This window comes from Condylura cristata, unplaced genomic scaffold, assembly GCF_000260355.1.
Source record: "Condylura cristata isolate star-nosed mole 26May11 unplaced genomic scaffold, ConCri1.0 scaffold00010, whole genome shotgun sequence".
Taxonomy (NCBI): Eukaryota; Metazoa; Chordata; class Mammalia; order Eulipotyphla; family Talpidae; genus Condylura; species Condylura cristata.
The window spans coordinates 41729387-41757327 of NW_004567111.1; the positions used below are offsets into that span (position 1 = coordinate 41729387).

Consider the following 27941-nt stretch of genomic DNA (forward strand, 5'->3'; position numbering starts at 1 on the left):
TTCATTTACACACACTGCATCCACAATTACATATTTATTTCCCCCACCCCCCATAATTTAAAACTAATTCTTCCAATGATTGTTCTTTCTTATAATGTATTTATGATTCCAGTATATAAAAATTGAAGATTTTTAGATTTTTAATTAGTGGATGGGTAATCATTCAATATAAAGTTTTTTTTCAGGAACAGCTTTGTTGAATTTTATTTCATAGAATATTGAATATACTTGAGACACTTATATTTATTGAAAACCATAATCATCATAGAAATCATGACTAAAGAAATACTAAGTAAGCCATCAGTCAGCATTAAGACTGACAGTACTACTGATGTTCTGCTGAGTCACATGAGAAAGTCACAAGATCATGAGAAGCAAGGGCATCAATAATAACCTTGCTCCATTCTGTGCAATATCTTAAAAATAGGCATTGTGTTATGAAAAGAAGAGTCAAAGGAAACTGATAAGGCACAAGAAGTAGTTTATTGTGCTTTCTAAACTTTTTATTAGGGGAACTTTCAAAATGCAAAAGTAGACAGAAACACAATATAAGCTCATGATCCCATCATCTGGCTTCCATAATTTACTATGGCCAACCTTACACTATCATCCCCTTTTCCCCTTGATTTTTTTTTTAATTCCAGCCAGCCATCATTTCTATGTAGAAATTTGTATTTTTAATATTTACACGTGTAAATATTAAGCCGTGTAACCATAGTACTGTTAGACATAAGTTAACAGTAATTCTCTGTAATTAAATGTGCAGCCAATATTCAAATTTCTGATGATCCTATCACTGTTTTTTTTGGCAGCTGTTACTGAGTCAGTCCTGATCCAAGTAACACATTTTGATTGCTCTTTATCCCAGTTTTTTTTTATTTTTTAAATATTTATTTGTGCATACAGAATTGGGGTACAGGCCAGAGGCTCAGGGGTGGTGAGAGGCTTCACCAGAGACAGAGTGGGGAGCAGAACAGGCAGATCGACGAAGTACACTGCTGAGGGGAGCAGTGAGAGGGTCAGGAGAGGTCTGCCACACCATGTGGTCACCTCTGGGGCAGGCGGGGATCGAACTCATGGGGAGGTGGCTTTAGATTCTCAGTGCTGTGCTTTAACCCGCTGCACCACCAGGGAGGGCCTATCCCAGTTTTTTTTTTTTTATGGGTTCCACCTCCATTTCTTTTTGTTCTGTAGAATTTCCCACTTAGATTTTCTTTGTATCTTTTTTTTTAAAAAAATAATGTTTATTTTTTAATCATTTTGTGAATTTTTCCATCTCAGTTGTAATCCCGGTGGGCTTCCCATCACCAAATCACCCATGTGCCATCACCATAACCCAGTGCATTTTCCTCCCCCCACTGTTTTTGATCCCATTCCCTACTCCACCCCCATAAAATGTCTCTGGTATACAGCTGTTCATTATTGTTACTGTTTTCTTACCTGGTCCGTTATACTGCTATGAGTGAAACCATCCGTATTTTTCCTTTTCTTTCTGGCTTATTTCACTAAGCATGATCTTTTCCACCTCCATCCATGTTGCTGCAAAGGGCATGTGTTTGTTTTTTTGGTTGCTGAATAATATTCCATTGTGCATATGTACCACATCTTTTTAATCCAGTCATCCACTTTTGGGCATTTGGACTGTTTCCATGTCTTTCCAGTTGTAAACAAAGCAGCAATAAACATGGGGATGGAGGTATCTTTTTGAGTCAGTATTTTTATGTCTTCTGGGTAGATACCTAGGAGTGGGATTGCTGGGTCATTGTCCTTGGTATCTTTAAGGTGGTTTTCCTCCTCTGAGTGTCCTGCTTCACTCTTTAAAAATCTAAGACCTCTTGCTGCTGGTCTGTCCTGTGGGCATGTGCCCGAGTCCAGTCAGTTAAACCTCTGGACTTGGACTCTATAGAGCAAGGACAAGAGAGTGATCGTGAGGTGACTCGTTGCTGACAGCACAGTGCTCTTCCTGCTGCAGAACAACTGCTGTTACCGTTGGCCTTGTCTGGGGCGCTCCCTTCACTCCTAATGTCTTAGCCTTTTTCTAGACGTTTTATTGAAACAGCCTCTACTCTCATTCCAGTAAATCCAGGGTGCTTTAGAAAGCCTGGGTACATTGTACTATGATAGAGGATGTCATGTGATAGAGTAATTGGCATCAGACAACTGATATTCCAGGGGTATATCCCAAGGGAAGTGTGAGGACTGGTAACAGGTGACTGAGGTAGGTCAGGTAGTGAATCTAGGTAGGAAGCATAGTTGTCTTTGACAGGCAAATTGTAAAATAGCTCTTATCTCTAGTCACATACTGTCACATGCTCAATTTATAGCAAATTTTGGACAAGAAGACTGAAAAAGTCAAGATGGTGGGGTGACTGCTTCTGATAGCATTGGAAAGTTTAAAGCAAATAACAGGCTCAAATCTCCAAACCAACCTACATTAGCCGAAAGAGTGTTATTTAAGTTGTTGTACTCAGCAAAAACCAAATCTAAGTTTCCAGAATTAGTACAACTCTGGAGGTTACTGCGGTGCCTGAGCCAGTTGAGTTAAGTGGGAACAAAATTTAGGAAGGAAGCAGTTCCTTCACTTAGAAGAACAGTTTCTTTTTATACTTGAAGGGGTCAGTGTACCAGAGAAAGCCAATTCCCCCTTTGCCACATAATTTCCAAACCCATGGTGTTAAGAGCCCAGCATGCCCCCTGGAGGCCAAATCCAAAGAAACCCAACACGCAGCAAGAATGTGGGCACTTTGCTAATTTATAGCTATAAGAATTTAAAGGAAGATGTGAAAGAATAGATTTTGAATATTCTTTCGGGTTATCAATGTGATATCTTACACAAGATAATTTTTGTATTCACGTAAGCTGGATGTGGCTTTAATAGATTGCAAAATTGGATTCAACACGGTTTCCATGCTATATGAAACTGAGATTCCAGTAGTACAATGTAGAGCAGAGTTTTCAAACTATTTTTGTATCCTACTCAGGAGGGATTTAAAAAACAGATTGCAGGGCCCCATCCCTAGAATTATTTCTGTGAATTAAGGCTAGACAGCATTAGCCTCTTCCTCTTCCCCCCTACCCCCCAAATCACCTCTTGGCCCCCATCCTGTAGGCTGGGTTCTTGAGCCACCACCCTATGCTAGCTTTTGAGTTCCAGTCATCCTGATTGGTGAAAAGGCTGTAATCAATTCAATGTAAGTGCAGCATCCAGGGTTACCTCAAACACCCGACCCTTCCTGCAGAATTTGTGATTTAGGAGGTTTGAGTGGAAGTCTAAAAATTTTCATTTCTAACATGTTCTTAAGTGATGGTGATGCTGCTAATCCAGGGACCACACTATAAAGGAAGGAATGTTGGAGTGGTACGTTGGTTCACTGTCCTCAGCTCTTTGCCAAGGTAAGCTATGACAGCTGCATACATGTATTAGAGCTGACCTAAAGCACCAATGTAGTCTTCTATGTTTAATATTATTGAGGTAAGATTTTACTACCAGTGAGCCCATTTAAAGTTTATAGTTGAAGAAGTTTTAGACTACAGGTGGGGGCCATTGGGAGAGGCACTGTGGGTACAGTTTGATTTGACCTACAGGGATTGCAGATGCCTTGCTCAGTTGAAGCAGCTCTGGGCAGCACCAGAGAGAGAAGCTTATGTCCTCAGTACTCTCCAGCATTAGCCTCTTCCTCATCCCCCCCCCCCCCCCCAAATCACCTCTTGGCCCCCATCCTGTAGGCTGGGTTCTTGAGCCACCACCCTATGCTGGCTTTTGAGCTCCAGTCATCCTGATTGGTGAAAAGGCTGTAATCAATGTAAGTGCAGCATCCAGGGTTACCTCAAACACCCGACCCTTCCTGCAGCTGTCTAGCCTTAATTCACAGAAATAATTGCAGCACCAAACAGAACTAGGGGGCAAAGGAATTCACTCAGTTAATGGATGAAAACATACCCCTAAGAAAAAACCCTAATGCAAGAGAACTAAGAAACTACTGGAAGAAGTCTTCAAAGCAACCATCTTAATGATGCCCAGTGAGGTTAGGAGAGTGATGGCTGAACAAAATGACAACTCTAAGAAGCAAATATGAAAAAGCTCCAAATAGAAATTACAGAGCTAAAGAATATAACAGTTGAGCTGAAAAATAAAGTAATAAGCTAAGCACTAGACTGGATGAGACAGAAGACCTAGTCAGTGAGTTGAAAGGGTAGTGGAAAGCATTCAGAAGTTGGTTAAAAGAAAAATGAATTTAAAAATGAAGCTAGAACCCGCGGGGATTACAATTGAGATGGAGAAAAAAAAAAGAAAGAAAAAGAAGAAAAAAAATGTACAAAATAATATAAAAATAAACTTGTAATAAAAAAGAAATGAAGCTAGAATTGGGGGAATTTTGACAAATGAATATAACTGTGTAATCACTGCCCCAAGAAAAATATGAAATGCTTCCATCACTTGCCAAAGCTCCTTCTTGCACTTATTTTATCTTTTTTCTAGGTAGTTCTAAACCACAGGCAACCACAGACTTACTTTTTTTAACATTTTGGATTCGTTTTTTTTCCCCAAGAATTTCATATGAACAGAATCATACAGTAATTTTCATGTCTTGGCTTCTTTTGCATTGTTTAAAACGTAGCTGTTGTTTCTCCAGAGACAGAAGTCAATTTGAATTGACTTCAAATCTTCTGCCTTATGTTCCACTTTGTTGCTTAATTAGTATTCCAATTTATATCCTGTTTTGTTACTCATTCATCAGTTGAAGGATATTTGGGTTGTTTCCAGTTTGGGTATTATGTATGGGTGAAGGTTCTGTGAATGTTTAGATACAAGTCTTTGAAAGGACATATGTTTATATTTGTCTTAGGAAAATAACCTAGGAGTGGCATTACTGAATTGTACTAGAGGTGTTTGAGCCTCTAGTTGCTGGACAATCTCACTAATACTTGGTAGTGTTACATTTTTTAAACTTATCCTGTCTAGTGAGAAGGTGGTGGTTTCTTACTGTGGTTTCAGTTGTTTTTCCTCATGACTAGTGGTGGTGCCTACTACTGTATCATTGCTTTGTCAATTGATCTTCCAAGTCTGCCTTGTACTCCACCTTGTAAAAATTAGTTTGCTCACCTCATTGAGCTTTAGAGATTGTACGTATTCCACATATATAAAGCATTTGTCAGTTATAGTATGCAATTATCTTCTGGAATTGTTCCTTGCCTTTTCATTTTCTTACTGGAGTATGCAGAATGTAGACAGTATTGATTGAGAAGAAATCCAGTTTATCTGTGTGAATGTGTTTGGTGCCTTTGGGATTCTAAGAAAACCTTATCTAACCCAAGGTAATGAAACTTCTCTGTATGTTGTCTTCTAGAAATTTTATATTGACTTCTATGTTTAGCAGTGTTGAGTCTTCTGATCTACAAGTTTTTATATCTTTCCATTTATTTTTTTAAATTAAGCAGTGTTCTGTAGTTTTCAGTATACAAGTCTTACACATATTTTGTTAAATTTATATCTCTGGATATTTGGTCTAGATACTAGATATTGAACCTACTGTTAAGTGGCATTTTTAATTTGAAAGTTTTCAGTCATTTGTTGCTAATATATAATTGTTTTATACTACTCTGTGATGTTGCAAATTCATTTATTTTAATAGGTTTTAGAAAATGATAGCATTTTTTATGTCATCTATCACTTACCTGGAGGTCTGTAAAATTGCTTTCAAAATTCCACTTCATATCTTCTTATCAGTAAGATTTTTGGAAATTGAATGAGTAACCAGAGAACTATTTAGTGAGTTCAAGAATGGAGAAAAGAGATTTCTTGAGGCTGTGCTGTGCCGGCTATGAATGATCCTCTTGAAGAGAAACAGCAATACACCTTTTGGGTGATCAAAGTATCCACTTCTATTAGATATGGTGTATTTAACCTCCCTTATATGGTGCTGGATAAGAGGAACATGTTTTTCTTCTTTGTTCTCCTTTACCAGAGCTCCAGGTCACATTACAGGAGATTAGTTTTTGTTTTTGCATTTCTGTCTTTATTATAGTCCCCCATCAGCTTGCGTGTTTTTCTAGTCTTTTAGCTTCACATTTACTGAGTATCTCTCATGACAGACACTTTGGAGATGGTTAAGCCAGCTCATGTTGTGTTTTTATCCTGGGCTACCTCAATCCATTCTCATACTTACTTGAATAATTTGGCTCCACTGAGAAACCACCTGTTAATCCTTCAATTGTATCAAATACCATCTATGTTCTCTTCAGTTCAGGTGAACATGGACTGCTGATCTTGAAGGAACTTTGTTGATCATTTCTCTAACTTCAAGAAAGGCAATATTGAGTCAGGTACAGATAATGCCGATTGTATTTTGGGGAACACTTTGCATTTTTTTTAAAAAAAGTTTTATTTATTTGTGCATACAGAACTGGGGTACAGGTCAGAGGTGCAGGGGCGTGAGAGACTTCACCAGAGACAGAGCAGGGAGCAGAACAAGCAGACTGACAAAGTACGCTGCTGATGGGAGCAGCGGGCGGGTCAGGAGAAGTAGTCTGCCTTGCAGTGTGGATCACCTACAGGGTGGGCGGGGATTGAACTCATACTGAAGTGTCTTTAGCTTCTTAGTGCTGTGCTTTAACCCTCTGAGCCACCAGGGAGGGCCCGGGAGCACTTTGCATTTTACCTGATACAATTATGGATAGTGGGTATCTGTCAATGTACATCCTCCCTGTAAGTTCATTATATGACACAATATAAGTGGTCTCATGTCCATTTCTGTGTAATACTGTTGCTTAGTGGTAGCTGAGTAACTAGTCAAATCTCTGAGACTTACTACCTTCCTCCTCTGTAGATGAAGAAAACGAAGATCTGCTTCACAGGGTTAAGGGGATAAAATGGATACAGCAAACACTTTCTAACTTGTAAAGTGCTATTTCTTTGTTTGGGAACAAGAAGGAAAACATAAATAAATCTGAGAATTACTCAGTCTATCTGGGTTCCCAGTCCAGTAGACATTAGCTAAATCTAAAAGTAAGGATCTTGGAAATAAATGCTACTATTTTAAATTATGAGTGCTACCTGCTAGCCAAGCAGTAGTTGATTACTCTTCAGGAAAAAAGCCCTAAACAGTGTTATCAAACTGAAGACTGTCTGTATTCAAGAGATGCCAAAGAAGGCAGTTATCCAGTTGTACTTAAAGACAGATGGTGTCTTGAGCCCTCTCTGGTGGTGCAACAGGTTAGGATGCAGCACTGCAAGCTGGCCGTAGCCACTTAAGTATGAGTTCAATCCTCACCCTGGAGGTGACCCACATGGCAGGGGTTCAATCCTCACCCTGGAGGTGACCCACATGGCAGGGCAGACCTCTCCTGTCTTGCCAGCTGCTCCCCTCAGCAGTGTACTTTGTGTATCTGCCTATTCTGCTCCCCATTCTGTCTCTGATGAATTCTGTCACTACCCCTGCACCAGTTCTGTATGCATAAATAAATATTACAAAAAAAGAAATTGCAAAAAAAAAAAAAAATGGTGACTTGGAAAATGGTAGCTGTTGAGTGACCTGTGCAGACCCAATTTAAAAGGTGTATAGGCCAGCACATTTTCCATTTTACTTGCCAGGCAGGCTTAAGAGTTGTTGCATATCAGTGGTTACTCCCATAATGCATTAAAGACAAAATTTTGTAGTCAGTGAAAATATTCAACAAACATTTATTGAGGATACACCAAGTAATCAAAGATTGTCCCTGTCCTCAATGTACTCATGGTCAAACAGACAGACAAATATTGGAATGGAAAGTGCTAGCACATAAATACCTACAAAGTGCTCTGCAGGGGCTGGGAGAGGTCGGAGAAGAGAGAAGAAATGGTAAGAAAGGTACATGGAGAAAGCAATGCTTTGCTATTACTTGAAAATTTCAAAGGACTAGAGGGCCAAATGGAAGTATTTTTTAAAAAAGGAGGCATGGAGAAATGTGTTTTGAGAGAGCAGGATGGATACCAGGATGAGGACAAGGCAGCAAGTAATAGACATCCTTTCACAGAAATAATGACTATTGGTGTAATATTATTACTTTATAATTTGTGCTTACTTAGTTTTCACATTTCTTTAGAAAGTATTTTGTTATCCACTCACTGCTGTTTTATATACAGAATTAACATGCCATTGTCATTGATGAAACATTAAAAAATACATATCCTTTCAACGTGTCTCTTTTAAGGATTTTGCATTTTTTAAAAGCTTTGACTATTACCGGCACCTCTATCAAACAGCATTGTCCAAGTAGGGATAAAATTATATTTAAAGATTCTGTCATTATTCTCCTGTCAGTGAATGCTGCATCGTAATTTTCAAGTCATGCCTTCAAAATCCTTGAGCGTGGTCAGAAACCCATTTTGCAGATGAAGAAATTAAGGTGAAGCGTTCTCTTACATCTCAATGTGTGACTGGAGTATATTAGGGAAATTATTGTTTTTAATTGTGTAGAGTTTCTTAATCCCTTCTTACGCCTTTAAGTGCCTGTTTTTCTCCCCCTAAATCCAAAAGTGGGAAGTATTTTGTTTTGTTCTTCTACTGGAAACAGATCACATGGTATTTCTTCATAAAGTGCTCAAAGTGCATGGTACTGTCAAGAGCTAGCTTCAGGAGCTGACTGCTCTGTTTAAAAAGAAGGACATGGCGCGTTGATCACTCAGGAAGGACTGTTTGTGGAGGTAGGTCACAGTCTTCAGAAGTTAGAGCATGATATGTGTATATATGTGTGTGTATATATTTTCATCATAAATTTGTTATCTGTCCGAAGTATCTTCACTAGATTCTACTTCTGTGTGACGCATGTAGCTTCCCTCGTTCCAGCTGGTGCACTTGGCGACACTGCAAAGCAAACAACTTTTAAAATCAGATAAGGCAACACCCGGATGATCTGTATTCCATCTTTTTCCTAGTTATATGGTTTTTAATAAATTATGCAAAGAGGATCATCCTGGCATGTTGAATCCAATTGACTTGTTGTGCAAGTGTTTTGCATATAAAAAAAAATCTGCTGGAGTTCTTTTCCAGATCCTAGCCTATACATGTGTCCTAATGTCTGCTCATATGAAATATTTATAACCAGAGCTGTAACTGAAGGTCACGTTTACTAGCTATATCTGAAGTTAGGACAAGAAGACATCTGGAAATAATTTAAATAGCATTATCATTTTAATTAAAAAAATATCAAACAGAATAGGGTTAAAAATCTCAGATGACCACCTACATTTACATTATAAGAAGCATTTTTGAAAGGATAATTACCAATTACCCATCTGCAATAATTTTCTAATTATAAAAATATTACATGTTCATAACAAAAAGTATAAATGAAAATTAAACCTGTTATCCTACTCCCCATGAATACAATTCTGACTAAAGTCATTTTTCATTACATGGATGTACTATTATTTATCTAACCATTTCCTACTGTTGGTCATTTTAGTCATGTAAAATTTTTGGTATAATGAACTTCTTTTCATATAAATTTTTGACATTACCAGTATTTCCTTCAGATAAGTTTCTAAATGAAATCTACGGTTCAAATACTATTAATATTTTAAAAAAGCTTTTAATGCATGCAGATGAATTACTTTATAAAACTGATAGTATTGAGGGCCTCCTTGTTTAAGTCTCAGCCCTATCACCACTACAGCCTAAGTTCGATCCCCAACCAGGGAGCTAACCCACATAGAGCATAGCAGACCTCTCCTATCCCCACCTGCTGCTCCCCTCAACAGAGTATTTCTGTAAAAATCTACCTGCTCTGCTCCCCACTCTGTCGTTGATGAATCCTCTCATTCCCCTGCACCTCTGGCCGACACCTAAATTCTTCGATGCAAAAAATATATATAAAATAAAAATGACAGTATTGAGTAACACTAAACCCAACAATGGGTAAGACTGTCTCATAATGTGCTCACTAACCTAGCATGTTATTTTTAATTTGTCAATTGAGTAGGTAGTCTCTTTAAAAAATTAGATATCAAGTAACTTTTTGTCAAAATAACAGAGTAATTGTCAATACTACTGTACTCTGTTTTACACAGATCTAGGTGTTAGCATTCAGTTGAGATATCATGCATTGAGGTGAGACTATAAATAACATTTGGACAGCCTGTTAAGGAGGTCATGGTCTTGGTAGAAAGTTTTAAGATTACAACATGTGATACTTGCCCTCTGACAGCCACACCCATGTTGCTTAACAAAAGCCCACATGGCTAACTATTGTGTCCCACCTTCTGTGGGTTCCCATCAGTCCTGTGAAATGGGTGTAGCCCAGATTAATGAGCTCACAACTCAATGTGTTAGCCTTATAGAACGAGTCAAATATCAGTGTATTTGCCTGGGTGCTTTAGTAACTACACATCTAATTAGCTTAAACTTTTTGTTAATTTTGAAAAGGCAAAAGGAGCAATATTGTCTTATGTCTATGATATTTTTGTTCTATGAATAATTCATAACTTGAATTTTGTAATTACTTCCATTTGCATGTCTGGATATTTACATTTTAAAAGGGAGTCATTAAATTACCTAATTCTCTGGAAAGAGATTCCTAATATTGGGTATATGCTATCTGCTTTTGTCATTTATCCAAGAACCCATAGTAGACTATATCCTTTTATGATAGCCTTCACCATCAGAGGCTATTATACTCTAGGAAACCACAGTTTTAGACAGACAGATAGCTCTAGTCTTAACTGCCTATATTTAAAGAAAGAGTGCCTATCTAAACTAGTCTTTCTCCTGGTTTTGGTCAGCCATGTCATCTGAGTCTTTAAAATTGAAGTATCTTTAAAGCATCTTGTGATAAAACTTAAACAGATCTATGTAATATTACTGGCAAGCTGAGGGAATTCACTGAACCTGGTTATCTTTGGATAAAATGATTAAAAAATATTACATACCATAGACTGGTGAGTGGAGTTAGCAACAGAACAGCTGACAACAGAAAGATAAAGCCTGGGTACCAAGCAACGGTGGCTGAATAAATTCCATTGAAAGTAGAAACTGAAATGACTCCACTGAGTGTTTCTAAGAAAGCAATACAAGCAAAGAGGGTACCTGTTTGGGTTCAGGGTGTGGAGGGAAAAAAAAGAACAGAGTTACAAAAATGGAGGAGGCATATTTTCATTGAAAAGAACGAACATGGAGGTATGGCTTGGTAAAGCTATTCTTCCAAGCTCTGTAAGAAGTCAGTAACCCATTTTGCAGGTTAGCTTACAAGGAGTTGTAACAGTTATAAGGAGAACTGAGGTAATCTCTCCTTGGACTTGGTGGGAGAGATTTTGAAAACAATGGCCACTGTCCACAGGACACAGTGAAGCGGCCAAGGCAGCTGAGTTACTGGAGTACCACACATCTCTGCTCCCTGCCCGGCCTCCGGCATTGATTACACATATCTGAAGTGCAAGATGCTATAACCCACTTTCCCTTTCAAGGACTGGTCTTGTAAAGGCAGAATGGTTCCTAACAGCAGATGTTTCCTCTCTTGATAGGCAAAGAAATCTTTTTATCAGCCTCTCAGATCTGGAAGGACAGTTGCAAAGAGAAGTGATCAGATACATTCTACAATTGGAATTTGAGCCCTCCCCAAAGTGACAAAAGTTGTTACCACTAGACTTCTGTTTGACTTATTAAGTCAAAGACTATGCTTTAGTGAAGGTTAAACTATGATTGCTTTTGTTAGATTTTTTTTTAAATACTATCGTTTGATATTTTTTCTGATTTCTCTGCTTGCAAGAATATAAACTACTCTGCGGTGTTTCACAAGGGTGAGAAGAATGGGGATTCTGCTGCCCTTCACACTTGTCCACACTAAGTCTGGTGAAGGGGAGGCCATGAGCACTGTTCAAGAAGCATGAAAGTCTGTTTGGTCAGTGCAGGTGCAGATTAGAGATAGTCATTATTCCAACCATTTTTAATTTTGTGTAGAACCTAAAACTCTATTGATAAAATTTCTTCCTGTTTGTCGACTTTTGCATCACAATATAAAAAATTTGAGACCATTCTCACTTCTCCTAGAGTTTCTTAGTGTAAGTTCCTGCTGATCCTATCATTAAGCCACTATACTTTCTCCCTACTTCACTTTCCAGGATAAAGGCCATGTTTTTTTCTTATAGAAATGCAACTTATGTAGATACTTGTGTCTGAACTGACAGGAAGGAAAAGTGAAGCTTGAGGATTACCCTTCAGACTGGGTTATGGTTTACATGTCTCTATCCTCATTTTCTCCATGGCCTTGATCTTTTAGGCTGTGTTTTGATTTTTATCTTTCTAAGCTTTTCACTCTCTTACACGTTTTCACACAATGCTGCTTCAGATGCTTCCTTGAATAATAGGACATTGTTCAAAAAGTAAACATATCTCTTCAGAAGTGTGTTAACATTTATGTGGTTTCCTTGGACTAAAATGAAAACCTGTCTATGACAAGGCACCTCCTTTCCCTGCTGTGCCCCCAGGGATGAGCTGTGCTGGGAAATGTTTCATACATTTCATACATTTCCCATACATTTTCATTCATTTGTCAAGTGAATGAATTAAAGCTTCATTAAGGAGCCTGTATCAGTCATCAAAGAGCATACTTACTGCATCCTTGAATGATGATTGATACATAAGTCAGTTTAATTGAGAAGAACTCTTATTTGTCTACCTTATTATTTTATTTTGTTGCAAATCCCTTGTTACAGTCAGGGATAGTGCCATGGAGGACAGACTACTAGTCCCATTATGCAACTGCTTGAATACATTCTCAGCTGGATGCAACATCTGTTCTGACACAACCATATTATTACAAAGTGGTTTCAGCTTATTGCTGACCTTCCCTGAGCAGATCACGCTTAATAGCTGTCAGAGATTAATTGGATTAAATAATTAGTATGATTTAGCTTTTACCAAATTTAGAAATTTATCAAATATGAAGTAATTTTTACTGTGTTTTAATTTATAATCACGAGGAGTACCAACAAAAAACAAACTAAGCAAACAAAAACGAAATGGGAAAAAAATAAATACAAACAAAAATAACCCACAAGGCCCAAAAGATTTCAAAATAATTCCCAAATCCAATTTCCTAATTTAAAGTAGACTGACAGGCATCTGAAAACCTCTGCAACTTTCCCTGCTCCTCTTATTATTTTAAGTATATAATGTTTTCACAAAAATATCTGTTTTTAGAAAATGACAGATGGGATATATTCAGTTACGGAACTTGCAACACCATCCAAAGGATTACTTAGTTTGTATTTAAAAAATGAAGCAATTATAATATCCCAGGACAATGGAATTCTAATTCACAAAGTCAGAATTCCATTTTAAACTAAACACCTAAAAGTCACTAAATGACCTTGTTAAAGATTTTATATATATATAAAAAAAAACAAAGGATACATTATTTTAGCTAAATCAAGCAAGTAGTTTCTTTCTTAACTGAACAGCTTCACTGTATGTATATATCTCACATACCATGAAACGTACAGTTTTAAGTACAATTCAGTAATTGCTAACATGTTCACAGAGTTGGACAAGCATTATGTGATCTAATTTTAGATGATTATAATCACCCCCAAAAGGACTTTAGCAGTCACTTCCTTTCTCTTAAACACTAATTATAATATGTGGTCTTTTGTGACCAGCATCTTTCATTTAGCATAATAATTTCAAATTCATTCACGTAGTGGCATGTATCACTTCATTTCCTTTTATTACTAACTATCATTCCATTGAGCAGATGAACCATTTTATTTATCCATTCATCAGTTCATGGACATACACATTTTTCTACTTAAATCACAGGCCACCCTCAGGAGCAAGTATCTAAAGAAGGAGGGTCTTTTAGGCACTTACTGTATATGAGCCCAGAGCTGTCTGGCTGCAAAACATGGGGACTGAGGTACCCAGAGTGTAGTTTACAAATGTGTATGTCTACGGGTGGGGGCTCCCAGTGGGCATAGCCAGCTGGCCAGAGGACTCCTCTCCACCTAGACAGGGTAATGTTGAAAGCAAGTCCTGTTCAGCATGAAACCCTGGGTTCCCTTGCCTGAATATAGCCTCTTCCTAACACACAGCTTAGCACTTAATTCAAAAGTAGTTCTGTGATGAAAAAGTGTTGTAGAATATTTTGAAGACTTAAACACTGATTGCACTTACATCTGAGTTGGTACAAAGTATAGATACAGATTAAAGATTAATTGTATTTCTTATGCAAATTAAACTCACCTTGTTCAGTAGAACCAACCACTGCTGACATCATGGACCGCAGAACAGAGAGTGGGACGGCAGTGAAAAGGAACGGCAACCTGACTGAGAAAAAACTGGAAATCACTGGCTCAGTCAGAGAACTAATGATCAGTTTTAAATATGAGACACTTTCAAAATATTTCATTTTCTATAAGCATCCTAATTCACTGCAGCTAAAGATTAGTTGTAGTCTTTAATAAATTAAAATAATTATAGACAGGTATGTTCATTTACTCTCAAATTATAATGCAAAGATAAGAACTAGAGTTCATGAAAATTTTAAGTTCCATATATATTTCCCTAATTATTACCTCTTGATTAACAAATCATAACTTACCTTTTTTTGTTTTTGCCTTTTCATCCTTAGTGCAATTTTTAGTGTTTACACTCTTTTATTATATTGATTCATTTATTAATAAACTGGTTCTTTATTATGTTGCTTGTTCATGTTTGTGGCTAAATAACTTCATGAACACAAATTGTTTCTGGTTTTAAAGTGTGAACTTTAATAATTAGTAGCATTTTTAGTTATATTATAAAGTAAAATATTGTATTTGCAGATAACCTTAAAGTTTTGGACATGCTGTCACATGTATTAACATTGCCATGGCAACTCGAAGGGAGACAGGGGGAACTGGCATTTATTGAATACTGGTATTCAATAAATAGTGGTTAACCATAAATACTGGTATTTATGGTTAACTATTCTAATATTCACTGCTTCCTCTGAATCAGAGGCTTCTATACTGAGTTTACAGGTGAAAAAATGAGGGCTCTGGGTGGTTAGCAATTTGCCCAGGATCATCCAGTACTATGATAGAAACTAAGCCCAATTCTGTTTGGTCATCCCACTTTTCCGCAGGGTAGCAAGAGGTCAACACTGCCTTTGCAGAAAAAGACTTAATTATACTTTCCCCAAGGTCCCAATATACAAAGCCTAGGAATCTTTCAATGAAGTTAAGCTCTACAAAAACTACTTTTGGGTAGACACCTAAGGATGCAGTCCAATTTGCCAAAAAGTAATTTGCCAACTGTCAGTTCATGAAATTTGTAAAACCTTGTCAAAGCATTTTTGAATTATAGTCAATGAGTATATTCAATAAACATGCTTTTTCTTGTGAATCTTAGGTGTATATTTTATGTAATTATCTTAAATTTTCTTATGAGAAGTACTATTAGAAGCATTTTAAGACATATTCAGTCTGGTGAAAGCTATATCAAAGATGTGATTCATACGAAGAACATTTTTCAAAACTTTTTTTTTTGACAAAAATACAAATTTGGAAAAATTCAGTGAATTACAGCTTCTTGCAAACTAGCTTTTAAGAAATAACTTTTAACTGAACTAGAATGGATTAAATGGAGAATTTCATATGAAAATTTCTCACCTAATAGACTAAATTTATTTTATATAATGATCAAATATAGTCAGTTCTAAGGGTACGTTTGATACTTACCTAAAAACATCACCAATGTTGTTTTGGCGAAAGCAGTCATAGCCATGCCCACCATGGTGGTAAAAATGCCAATGAAGGCCATGTAAATGTCTTCCATACAATAAGAGAAAAGCCATATTCCCAGGAAACTACTCAAGAAAGAGATGCTACCCAGTGCTGACCCATAACCTATAAAAACTTCATTCCAGCAGAGTGGTGAATCTAATTCATAAAGGATAAAAATGGGGGAAGCACCAATTATCACAAAAAAGTAAGTGATCATTGTAAAAAGTAACAAACAGAGCAAAGATCGTCGCTTACTGGAGGCGTTTTTAAAAAGCATGTAAGTTCGGTTAAATAGGTTTTTAAATGCTTCACTACATGATATGGAAACAGTCTGAGATGAAGTATCTTTCATTGAATCATCAAGAAAAAATAAAATATAAATTAAGTTAACAGCAAGAGCCAGCGTAATAACTAAAAATGACCACATATAACCAAGTTCTCTGATAAAATAGCCAGAAGATAGTCCTGTTAAGCCAGTAACAAGTCCAAGTAAGAAGTCAGTTATAGCTATTCGAAATGTTCTTTGTTTTTCTTCTTTACACTGGTCAACAATATAGGCAAAACAGGCTCCCAAAAATGTGGTAGAATTGCCACAAAAGGAAGCAATGATGGTAGATGCGATCAACAGCTGGTATGGAAAGGCAAAATAGGAAAGCAAACAGAGCCAAACACTGGTTGCAAGAGCACCAATACAAGACAAAATCATAGGGAATTTTCGTCCTTTGTGATCACTATAAGACAGAAGTATAAACGAAGACACCAGACCCGGAATTAGTCCACTTATGTCCATCTGCAGATTAAAGAGAGATACTTTTTTCTGAACTTCCTGCAAAGAAATAAAAAGAAGACAATATGTTTACAGAGACTAGTACAACAGGCATCAAAATACTGGTGCACAGTTTTCATGACATTGCCAGGAGATCACAGATGGGGAATCTCAGGTGCATGAGTTTGATGCAGCTTAAATCTTCGTTCAGTTCAAAAGGCAAATATCAAAAAGTGATATCATCAAGGCATCAAGTATCCCAGTGGAGACTTTAACCATAAAAGAAAAATGTTTATACTGATGTGTCCTGTCTTTGGACCCATAGACCCAAAATCTCTGGGCAAGAGCGGCCTACTTTGCCAGGGAGACAAGTGTTCTCCTCCTGTTTCTCCTACTACCCCGAGGAGTTGAGAGAAGGGAAGCACAGAAAACCATGAGCTTTTTAAGCAAAACCAAGAAGGCTCGCATGACTGTCCAGAGTAATTAATTTCAAGGAAATTTCTCCATAGAATTTAGAAATTGAGTAAGAACCAGGGCAGTGCTGAACAAGGAGGTCAGGTCTCACCCTAGCAAGGTTATGTTTGACATATAAAGAAGTGCTAGAACCTTTCTTCTAGGGCCCTCTGCCATCCCCCCAGGCTTCGTCTCCAGTCTTAGCCCCAACTCTCTGGAAGAAAATTTAAGAGCCAGTAGGCAGGTGACGTAAATTCCCTTAAATTCTTTTGAGGAGGATGAGGCAGACTTGTCATGACAAAATAACACCCAAGGGAAGAGTACAAAGTTTTTAAGAATGGTTTGTTTTGTCAAGAATTATAGGGGGAAAAGTTTTGAAGCTGGATGCTATCTATCTCTATTTCATTTGGACATTGGTAGGCTTTATGGTGCTGTCCCTCCTGTTTTAAACAAACAAAAAATGGGACAGGAGTCTAAAAAGGGAGAAGAAAAGGCTCTCTAATGTCTGACTAAACCTGTTTAGTGTCCTCAGAGTCAAAAGGAGTGCTCTGTTGCCCTGATACCCTCACAGACTTGGGAGTCAAAGCTGATTTGGTAGTACCAAATGATGAGGGACAAATGCCACACAATGCTGCTCCCCTTCCTGTGCCTGTGACAGGCTCCGACCCACCATCTATAGCAATGGCTCACTTTCAGGGTCACTGAGAACTGGGTCTATACATGCAGTGGAAGGGGGCTGTGAAGAAGCAAGTAGGAGAAAAGTAGAAGCACCATGTTTCACTCCACTTGTCCGGCAAGATCTTGTTCCTGCTGGCCTTGGTCCAACTTGCAGGCTTCTGGGTGGGAAGGAGAAGACGACAGCCACAGAGGAGATGAGACTTTGCTGAGATTTTGAAAATGGAAAAAATCTGCGTCACAGAATAAGGGTGGGGGGTTAAGTAGAAGAGGCAGATTAAAGGTATTAGCAATCTTCAAATGGAATCAGTGAATAAAGACTCTTGGACTGGGACTCAGGAGTTTTATGGTGACCCTGGAGAGAACAATGTATGATGAGTGCAATGTTCTTTTTCACTTGAAGATTGCATGTTGCCGTTACAAGTTCCCTTTGTATTGTATTTTAGGAATATTTAATTTCTTACCTCCTGGAATGCCAATATCGGGCTACTTTTGTTCTCTTTACATTGAGAAAAATTTTTATCATTTGTAAAAGTATAGTTGCCATTTTCTTCCCATATTCGCCTATACATATATTGTGTTGTCAGTGGACCAGCCAAAGTCATAGCAAATGCACTAAGGCAAAGGGCAGGTTCTACAAATAAAATCTTCATATTGCTGGGGAGATAGTGAACTCTATAAAAAAGAAAAAGGAGAGAGATAATCACTTGTAATCTTATCAGAGATGCTGCCACTTTAAAAAATCTTTATGCTTTTGGTTTTTTGTTGAGGTACCATGGGTTTACAACAGTATATATGATTTAGGGGCACAGGGGCACGACTATTCAGATGTCTGTTATCATACCACACACACACTGCCAAAACCCCTAGAGTTCCTTCCTTAGACAATGGGCCCCCCCTTTCCCAGTTAATTCCCGCCCCTACCCTTCCCTTCTATAGAGGCGGTATTTCTTAACGTTGGCAAAGTTAGAAAGAAACTTGAGGGGGTCAAGAAGCAAACTAAGGGACAGAAAACTGTAAAAATATCCTAGTTCAGTAACCTTACTTTGGAGTTGATACAATAGTCAGTTAAGTATATATAGGCTGTCATACTTCCCATTTTTTAAGAGTAAGACCCGTTAAGGCTGTCTTTAAGATTATTAAGAAAAAAAAAATCCGAAAATTGTCACCGTCATCCGTTTTGGTTAGCTAATGATCACACTATATCGTGCATTACTAGTTGGTTTTCACAAAGGAAAAGAAGTTCCTCCCAGGGCACTACAGTTGCGAAACTGTTTGTTATTGTTTTTTTTTTTTTTTTTTCCTGTTTGTTAACAGCCGCCTGGAAGGGCACCTTAAAAAAACAAAAACAAAACAAAACAAACAAAACAGCTCCCAATGATAGGGGATTTTTTTCTTTTTAACTCACCCCGCAGTTAACAACCTTTCTGCCAGTCTAGGCGCAGGGATGACCGTGTTCGGAGCTGACTCCTCTTCCGCCGGTGCCCTGCGCTCTGGCGGCGCCTCCGGGACAGCAAGTCCAGGAGGAGGGTGAGGCAGCCGAGGACGCGGGGACACTGACCGCGGGGGCGGCCGGCCTCGCCCCTCCTGCTAAGCCGGGCTGCTGTTTTGGACTAGTCCCAAAACACTTGTCGGGGAAACCCAAGCTCTTATTTTAAAGCAAACCGAGGAAAGCGCACTTGAGAATCCAAAGTGACAGCGGCGACAGTTCGCGGCGCAGCCCTCGCTCGGCTCCGCGGTGGCCGCGTCCCGGCCTCAGCCAGCTCCCGGTGGCGCCGGCGCGCCTGGCACCTGTTCCCGGATCGGTCGGCAGTCTGCAGGTTGGTGGTCCTGTGACTCTGTGGGGGGATCGGCGCCGGGACTCGCGCGTGGCGGAGACTCATACCCCGCCAGCCTGCACCTACCCGCCCTCCGAGGGGGCGGAGTCGCCGGGTGCGCTTCCCCGGGCGGCCGACGCAGCTCTCCTGTGATTGGACCCCGTGGCCGGCGCCCCCACGGCGATTGGTCCATCTCGACGTCACTCCCGTGCGCCGGGCCCGGGGCTCTCGGGTCTGGTTGCGCGGCCTCTTTCTCTTCCTCAATTCTCAGTAGGTGGTAGTTACGGAATGTGTCAAGCACCTTAGGTTTGATTCCTGATTGCTAATTAGTAGCTTGTAACCTTGGAATTGCCACTTAACTTCAAAGCTTCAGCCAATGGGCATTTATGAAGTGCTTGTCGTGAGTCTGAAACCGTGGAGCATGAATGTGGGAAAGGTGGTAGGCAAATATGGACAGCGCACACTTTCCTAGGAAGATAGAGAACAATTTGTAAATTGCGATACTGCGTTAAGGGCAAAATTAGGGCCGTGCTCAGAGTGGAAGAAGCCCAGGAAGAGCAGCCCAGGAAGGAAGAGCTGGTCTGGAAGGGAGCGGTAGAGATCTGATTGTCCTACAAGTACAAGGAAGAGTAAGTGAAATAATCCATGCAGAAATGCTTTTGAGAATTGTAGAGTCCTAAATAATCTTATTGTCACTAAAATAAGGCTTGTGCTAGCTGAATGTTTTTTGTTTTGGTAGGTTAGACCCTCTTGTTAATCTAAACATTCGGGAGTAAAATGACCACTTCAGGTGCTCGGCCCCTGTGAACTCAAGAAGGTGAAAGTAATGCCCCTAATCTCAATACCTTAGAACATAAATGTTTATTTATCTCTCAAGGTACATATCTTGGGGGCTGGGGAAGGTAGGTTTGCATCCTATTATTTTCACTCAAACAGATTAGTGGAGTAATTATCTGAATATCATTGTTGGCCTGGGGGAGAAAGAGGACAATCTAGTCTAACACCGGCTTTTAAAAGATTTCCCTTTGGAAATGATATGTGCCACTTCAGTTCAAATTTGATTGGCAAAAGCAAGTCACAGGGCTTTTTGGAGAAGTAAAATACAACCGTGTGCCCAGAACGAAAAGGAAATACTGGCAAATCGCTGTCATGACATCTCATGAATAAGTAGAAAGGAAAAGACATTCAAAAGATGTTCTTACGGACAGGAAGAATTAGCTTCCAATATATTTCTATGCTTTTTGGTCCCTACTCCTCCATGTGAAGAAGAAAGCTAGGCCTTCTTAATTTAGTCCAATTCATATCTCTATGGTAATATGTAACCCTCCCCCCCAACCCCCATAATATGAACTTGAATATGTATTAAAGAAGCCTAAACCAATGTTAATTGGATATTTTTGTTCTGGGCACTGTGGATGAAACAGAATTTAACATATCATAGTTATTTCCATTTACTTGTTAAGAAAAGATGGGAAAGAAGTAGATAATGATCCTAATAGCACATCGGGATATCATATAGACCAGTAACTACCCATCATTTACCACTATTGCTATTCCTTCTGGATTCCCGATCAAACCTCGAAGACTTTGAAGTTGATAATAAACTCTAGACATTAAGGGAGGGGCTCCCATTCATTAATTATAATCTCCATGACCAAGTTTCTGAAATGTGAGTCAATTAGGAGTATTGGCCAGGGTCACCAGGAAGATTTTGACATTTTATGTTTTCATAAAATTTTTAACATAAGCATACTCTGAGTCATATTATAATTCAGTATTGACACTTGATTTCAGTGCCTGTATTTGTATTTCAGTTTGTGATCATATTGGTTCTGAGTAGAAATATTTTAATCATGCCATCCTAAAGAGAAAAGAGACATACTAAATAACATAAATGATTGGTCCAAGCTAAGCGAAGACCAAATGATGTTATATCATGTTTAAAATATTTTGATAGCATTCCAGTACTAAGTGTGGGAGGAATGAATCGTTACGTGACACGTGAATAGACACACTGAATTCACAAGAACCCATGCTCTACCAGGCAAGGCCATTTCCAAGTGGCTATGCCACAAGATAAGGTAACTAGCAGTTTTCAAGAAAAAAGTGACTTTTTCAGTTTTGGTAAAATCAGTCAAGTAAGATGTAATGAAAAGAAAAGACCTCAGTTATACCAAATACTGGTTCCTAGTGATTTTCTACACTGTACTGATAGGGGTCTAATGGTACATCTCCAAGTACAGATCGTTGAAAGGAAATGTAATCTGTTTTTATGACCTTGGTCAATAAAATGCCAAAAGCAGACTTGAATAGGTCTTATCTAGCTGAGAAATTCATAACCTGACTTTAACCCTTGTCTTTTTGACCTCTGTTGCTCTGTTGACCTTGACTGCTTCTTGCTAACTAGGGTGCACCAACCTCCCTCCAGTCCATGCAGCACTGACTGTAGTGGGCAAGGCCTCCTACCCTTATACTCAAAAGCTAGATGTATCGTTTTCTGTACCAAGCTCACCAAAGACTGGAGCCTTAGGCAGTCAGATTAGATTTCTCAATTCCCCCCCTCCCCCCCACATAACAGAAGTAAACAGATTTGCCTCATTTGGGTGAAGTAAGCACTGTGATGAATGTCTTTTTCAAATAAGGGAGAATTCAGAGGATGATCTCTCAAGTAGGATGGAAGCTCAAATTTTAATGGTGTAGTCACTTAAATATGACTTTATTTTCTGCCACAGCAGGCAGAATATACACGAAAGCTTAGAATAGTGTGTGACGTGGTGGCTATTCAGTAATGCTTGGGTTTGAGTGAAATACACTGTATTGTGATGAGAAGTCACAGAGAAGAACCTGGCCACTACTCCAAACTGACTTTTCCTTTGTCCCAATAGGGCAGCTGTCACTTTCCTCTGAAGAGCAGTGAGTCCCATTTTTAATGGGGTTGAGTCTGGGGATAGGGAAGGGTTCCAAGTTAGCAGAGTAAGTTGAATTCATGCACATGTGACTCCACAATAGAGGATGAGCCCTTTTCTTTCCATCCTTCACTCCTTACCCCAACACCATCATTTCTCACCTTGTTGAGGCCACACTTTCTTATGTGGTGTTCTACCTTTGCTCTTTATTCTCTGTATGACAACAAAGCAGGATTCTCTTCACATAGATCTAGGCTCACATTATTCTCTTGCCTGAAACGCTTCAGTGGATTTCCCCATTGAATTTAGAAGAAGCTCAACTTATTTGCGTTGGCCTAAAAGGCCCAAGTGACCTAGTCTCTATGCATCTCTTCATTCTCTATGCATCTCTTCATTCTTCAACTCCCTTCAAGGAGTGCCACACTTGTTCTTTTTCTTTAGTTATTAACTTAAAATTCACCTCAGACAAGTCTCCTTTGAGCATCGTACCCAAATGACAATAGCAGTCATTTCTAGTGGCAGTGTTGTGACAATTTTTATTTGTTTATTAAATATCATAGCACAATTTTCTGTATTGTTCACATTTTCAGGAATGAATGTGTTTTGCTTTATAGTCAGAGAGTTTATGTGAAAAGAAGCAAGAGAGGAATATGATAAAACAATTGCATGCAAAAATCATCCGTTCTTGTTACAAAGCTTTAGGGAAAAAGTTCTCAGAACTTCTTAAAGGTTGATATCTTCTAAGAGAGTCTCTGAAATTTAATGTTGAATCAGCAACCATGAGGCAAACTGATATTCTTGGACTGTGACAGGGGCCCATGATAAAACAGGATGGAAGCCATCTACTGACAAGCAGTCAGGAGTCCTTTATCTAAAAAAGTTATCATGAGAGTGGAGAAATAACTGTCATAAATGAAGAGAGAAACCTTTTAGGCTGATTGGACCAATCTATTTAACCAGATTCACAGAACAGTAGAGACTCTTAGAACAACTCCCTAAGTTGGTCTTTAGTCCCTAACTTTACCCAGAAGAAAACTGAAGCCAAACTGAGTAACTGTTATTTGTCACAGTTTTCTATTCTACTGTTCTGGGCTCACAGAGATCTAAAAAGAATCTCTTTGGGATCTAGGCCCTCCTGCTACTCCTCTTTCCTCCCATTTTCCTAAAAAGAAAAAAAGCTTTCTTAAGGAGAAGTTTAAGAAGACAATTAAGATGTTTAAGAAGGCGTTTTAAGGAGGAGAAACTCTAATAAGTGTGTTTGTCCCAAGAAGGTAAGATGTCCTCTTTTTAAACATTGTGAGTCAGAATTCTCTCTTGCCTATCAATAAATAGTTATAGAGGTAAAATAAACAAGTAAACTATCCTCTCTTATCTCTTATTTCTACAGCTACTGCCATCACTACTTAGTTTTTTACTATGGGTAAAACTGAATGAATGCCAGGCTCTGGCATTCATTTCCTCAGATTTCCAACTGAATTGAACAGTCATACCCCCTAGGCTCTAATTCTGATGGGAGCTACAGTCAGGGTGGCCTTTAAATAAAAGGCGATATCATTTTTCTTGTTAACACTCATACTAATCCTGAATAATTGGATCATGGTTTATTTGATTTCTGTCCCCTGTAACTCTGATATGCAAAAAAATTTCAGGTAGTCATTGTAATCTGCAAGTATTCAGAACATCACTAAACAGAAATCTCTACTAATGGACTTAAAAAAATTTTCCTTCCCCAAATAGTTGCTAAGCCACAAACTCCCTATGTGGTGTAACACTTCTCATCCTAGCCAGACCTATTATCATCCTTAATTTCTCCCTCTGGTATATTCTCCCTCTGTTATTTTTGTTTTTTAGTTTTATTAGGGATTGCATTAAGGGTAACTCTCTAGGAATGAGGGAGTTAGGGGGCACAAAGCCCACAAAGTCTCCTCAAATCTCATAGTGAAGCACCAGCTCAGGTTCTTTGGTGGGATTGTCGCTTCCTTCCAGGTACAAATTATTGTAAGTATACTGCTTTGGCCCCTCAGTCTGGTGGGAGGGGTAAGTGTCGCCCACCCAAAACATGAACAGCATGAAGGCCACGAAGCCAAAGTGTTCATTGGCATCTGTTGGTTGTGCTTTATTCTTTCAACAGAGATGTTACTATAGTTTCAGCTTTTCAATGTGTTAAGACCTTGGAAGATGTCATTCCTTACAGCAAAGAAGCTGACTGAGCTGAAAGTCAGTGGTTTATTTCAGACTCATCAGATAGTTCTCTGTATGCAACTATATCCCATGATCTGGAGATCAGGTGAATCTGAAGAGTCACAGCTGAGATCTCCTTATCTGTATAGAATGTACTGGAGTCAAAAACTGGGGGAACACTTAGATGATAATTTTTATGAATTGCTAAAGGTCAAGTATGGATTAGGTTGAGAATAAGAAGCACTTGAGTTTTCCCATTCAAGGGGCCCCCATACTTTTGTTGGTATTAACTCCAGGAATCCCACCAGGATCTCACTAAGAATGATTCCTTTTTGGCTTTTATAGTGGGACGGGAATATTTACCGTTTTGAAATATGCTTAGAATTTTCTCATAACAAAGATTTACTTTATAAGGGAAAGGAACGTCTTGACACTACCCTTCTGTCTCCTTCCTGTCTCACCTAAGGGAGGAAGAGAATAGCTAATAAGTATTTGTGAAGACAGAGCGCAGGGACACAAGTCTACTAAAAGTCTGATTCGAATTATATAATTATATAAGGATGCCTCCCCTCCCCTCCCCTGCACCTTCCTCTTACCAACAGAGCTCCATCAAATGACAGTGCATTAGGGCTAAAAGAGCTTAAGGTACAAGACTATTAACTTTGAAATCTCTGGAACCTACAGCAGGAAAGATTAACAACAGCCTAAAACCCTAGCCATATTAACATAAAAGCTTATGTTAAAAGCCTATTTACCTCAGTTTCTATTATCTGACACAGCATGTCCATCATACACAGATTTCAACACAAAAATTGCAAAGCATGATAAAAGGCTAGCAAAAATACAGTCTGAAGAGCATCAAAACCAGATGCAAATAGGGCAAAGATTTTGGAATGACTAAACAGGCAACCTAAAATAGATATGATTAATATTATAAGTGCTCTTTTGGAAAAAGTATGTAACTTGAAGAACAAGTGGTAATGTAAGCATTGAGATAGAAATTGTAAGTAAGCATCAAAAGGATATGTTAGAAACCAGAAGCTCTGTAACAGAAGTGAGTAGACTCAACAGATTGGGCACAGCCAAGGTAAGAACCTGTGTGCTTGAAGACAAATCAAAATGGATTGAGTGCCTGCCTTGTGTGCCGCATCGGGCATCAGTCAATAAGACAGGACCGGTTGTGTCCTCCAGAGCTACATCACTAGCCACCAAGCAAAGAATTAAGAATCTATCCATTTACTTTGAGTCTATGTCTTGTTTTTCCCATCTTTGCTGACTGTCACCATCCTAGAACTGGTCTTTGCTTTTTGAAATCTCCCCCTATTACTCTAACCTTTCACATCTTGTCTTCTTACCTTTCAGTCTTGCCCCATTCTAGTGAATTCTCTGCATTACCTGCATAAAATAATCTCAAGTATAAAACTAATTGCTTCTTTCTGTTTTAGCAGTTATAAGTTGCTGTTGGGATAAAGTCCAAATTCCTAAGTAAGTCATGCAACACTACTGCATACCTACTTCTTTAGCTTAAACTTTTACCACTCCCTACCTGGAATTTTACATATAAATACATTGAACTTGGGTTCAGTAACTTAAGGTGATCTGAGTTCCCTGCTCTGAGAAGAATGGCTTTCTTTTCCCCACTTGCTTTGTCATCCAGTATATCCTTCCAGACATAACTCAAGAGTCAGTGGCCCCTGGGAGATCCCCTACTCTCCCAGGTTAGCTCTTAAGGGTCTCTGTCTCTCATTGCAATCACCCGTATCATCATCTGTTTTCTTATTCTACCCTGAACTAAGCTATAGGTTCTTTAAGGGCAGGAGTCAGATCTTAGCACCTCATGTATCTCATGCATCTAGCACTTTGGCAGATAAATGCAACTGGATGACGGATGAATAAATGATAAAGATAGGTTTACAGGAAACAAAAACAGGTGTGATAAACAGACATACTGGAGCCATTTTAAAGTAGGTAGAGTTGTCATGTGGAAAACATGTTTATTGTCTGTTTGAACTGAGCCAAAAGATACTGTACTGGGCCAAACAGCAATTTTTCATAAGTCCTTATTTAAGAAACTACCAGGCGTTCTAATCATAAAAACGCATGACTATGGACTTTTACCAGATTAATTTCATATAAACAAGAACAGCTTAATCTTGTTAACCCTTTATTTTATTTATTTATTAAACTATTTTAAGATTTTTATTGAAGGAGCATAGTGTCATATATTATGTAAGCTTCAGGGGAGCATCATTGTCATCAACATCTGTGTGTACTACATTAAGTTCCCCACTAAATCCCAATTCTACCTTTTTCCATACCATTGGCCCCCTGCTATGTAACTGACCCACCCTACTTCCCCTTTCCTTCTGATGGCCATTCATTTGGTCTTATAGTCTAAAGTTTATTTTTGTCTTATTTTGTTAATTCTTTGTTTTTTAAGGTAACACATAGGAGTGAAATAATACAATGTTTGTCTTTTTCTGTCTGACTTATTTCAGTAACCACGGTACCACCTAGGTCTATTCATGTTGTTGTAATGACAGATTTTCATCTTTTTATGGCCAAGTAGTACTCCATCACTCTCTCTCTCTCTCTCTCTCTCTCTCTCTCTCCTCTCTCTCTCACACACACAATCTTCTTTATTCAGTCATTTAGTGATGAACACTTAGGTTGTTTCCAGCTCATGGGTTTTGTAAATAATATTGCAGTGAACATGGAGGTTTATCTAGATCTTTATGTCATGTGGAATTTCTATTTTTAATATTTTGAGGAATCGCTATGCTTTTTCCATAATGACTGCACCAATTTACACTCCAGCTGACAGTGTATGACAGCCCCTCTGTCTACATCCTTTCCCACATCTGTTTCTTGTCTTTTGAATAATAGCCATTTCAGTTGGGTAAGATGATATCTCATTGTTGTTTTGAGCTTCATTTCCCTATTAACCAGAAAGGATGATCTTTTCTTTTCCTGTTGATCATCTGTATGTCTACATTAGAGAAATATCTCTTCACACACCCCCCCTTCCTTTTTGTTATTGAGTTTTAGGACTCCTTTATATACTTTAGATATTAACCATTTGTCAGTTGGATAATTTCCTGCCCTTCCTGCATTTTCTGTAGGCAGAAAATGCCTTTTCATTATGATGATAGTTTCTTCCACTGAGTAGTTTTTTAATTTGATGTAGTCCAATTTGTTTATCTTTGTTCTTATTTCCCTTTTATTTTAAACTTTTTCCTAACCATTCACCTCAACTTCCTATTTTTCCTATTAAAAGAATCCCCAGTTTTTACCCCTTTTGGGGCACACCTGAAACCAAATACCCTGAATTGTGATTCTATAGTCCCAAATAAATGCTCAATTGCCTTTCATTAAACTTTTTACTTTTATATTAATACAGATAA

At 38.5% G+C, this 27941-nt stretch overlaps 1 protein-coding gene across 2 annotated transcripts; it reads right to left on the bottom strand.

The window, feature by feature from the left end:
• Positions 1 to 7467: 7467 nt before the first annotated feature.
• On the bottom strand, positions 7468 to 19511 carry SLC46A3 (solute carrier family 46, member 3). Of its 2 annotated transcripts, XM_004680174.2 has the most exons (6): positions 19042 to 19511; positions 18098 to 18308; positions 15695 to 16565; positions 14217 to 14300; positions 10907 to 11063; positions 7468 to 8843 (listed from the first exon to the last, which is right to left on the bottom strand). In XM_004680174.2, the coding sequence occupies exons 2-6, from the start codon at positions 18284 to 18286 to the stop codon at positions 8759 to 8761; spliced, it is 1386 nt and encodes a 461-aa protein (XP_004680231.1). In that variant the 5' UTR covers positions 18287 to 18308; positions 19042 to 19511; the 3' UTR covers positions 7468 to 8758. The 2 variants fall into 2 exon arrangements, with proteins under 2 accessions (XP_004680231.1, XP_012578581.1); XM_012723127.1 differs by lacking the exon at positions 10907 to 11063.
• Between the last annotated feature and the right edge of the window lie 8430 nt (positions 19512 to 27941).

Excerpts from the sequence above, each read along its gene's own strand:
- SLC46A3 (XM_004680174.2), bottom strand. The coding sequence starts at position 18,286 with ATGAAGATTTTATTTGTAGAACCTGCCCTTTGCCTTAGTGCATTTGCT. Across the intron at positions 16,566-18,097 it reads CGATATTGGCATTCCAGGAG|GAAGTTCAGAAAAAAGTATC; the intron begins GTAAGAAATTAA and ends ATTTCTTTGCAG. Across the intron at positions 11,064-14,216 it reads GGTTGGTTCTACTGAACAAG|GTACCCTCTTTGCTTGTATT; the intron begins GTGAGTTTAATT and ends GAACCCAAACAG.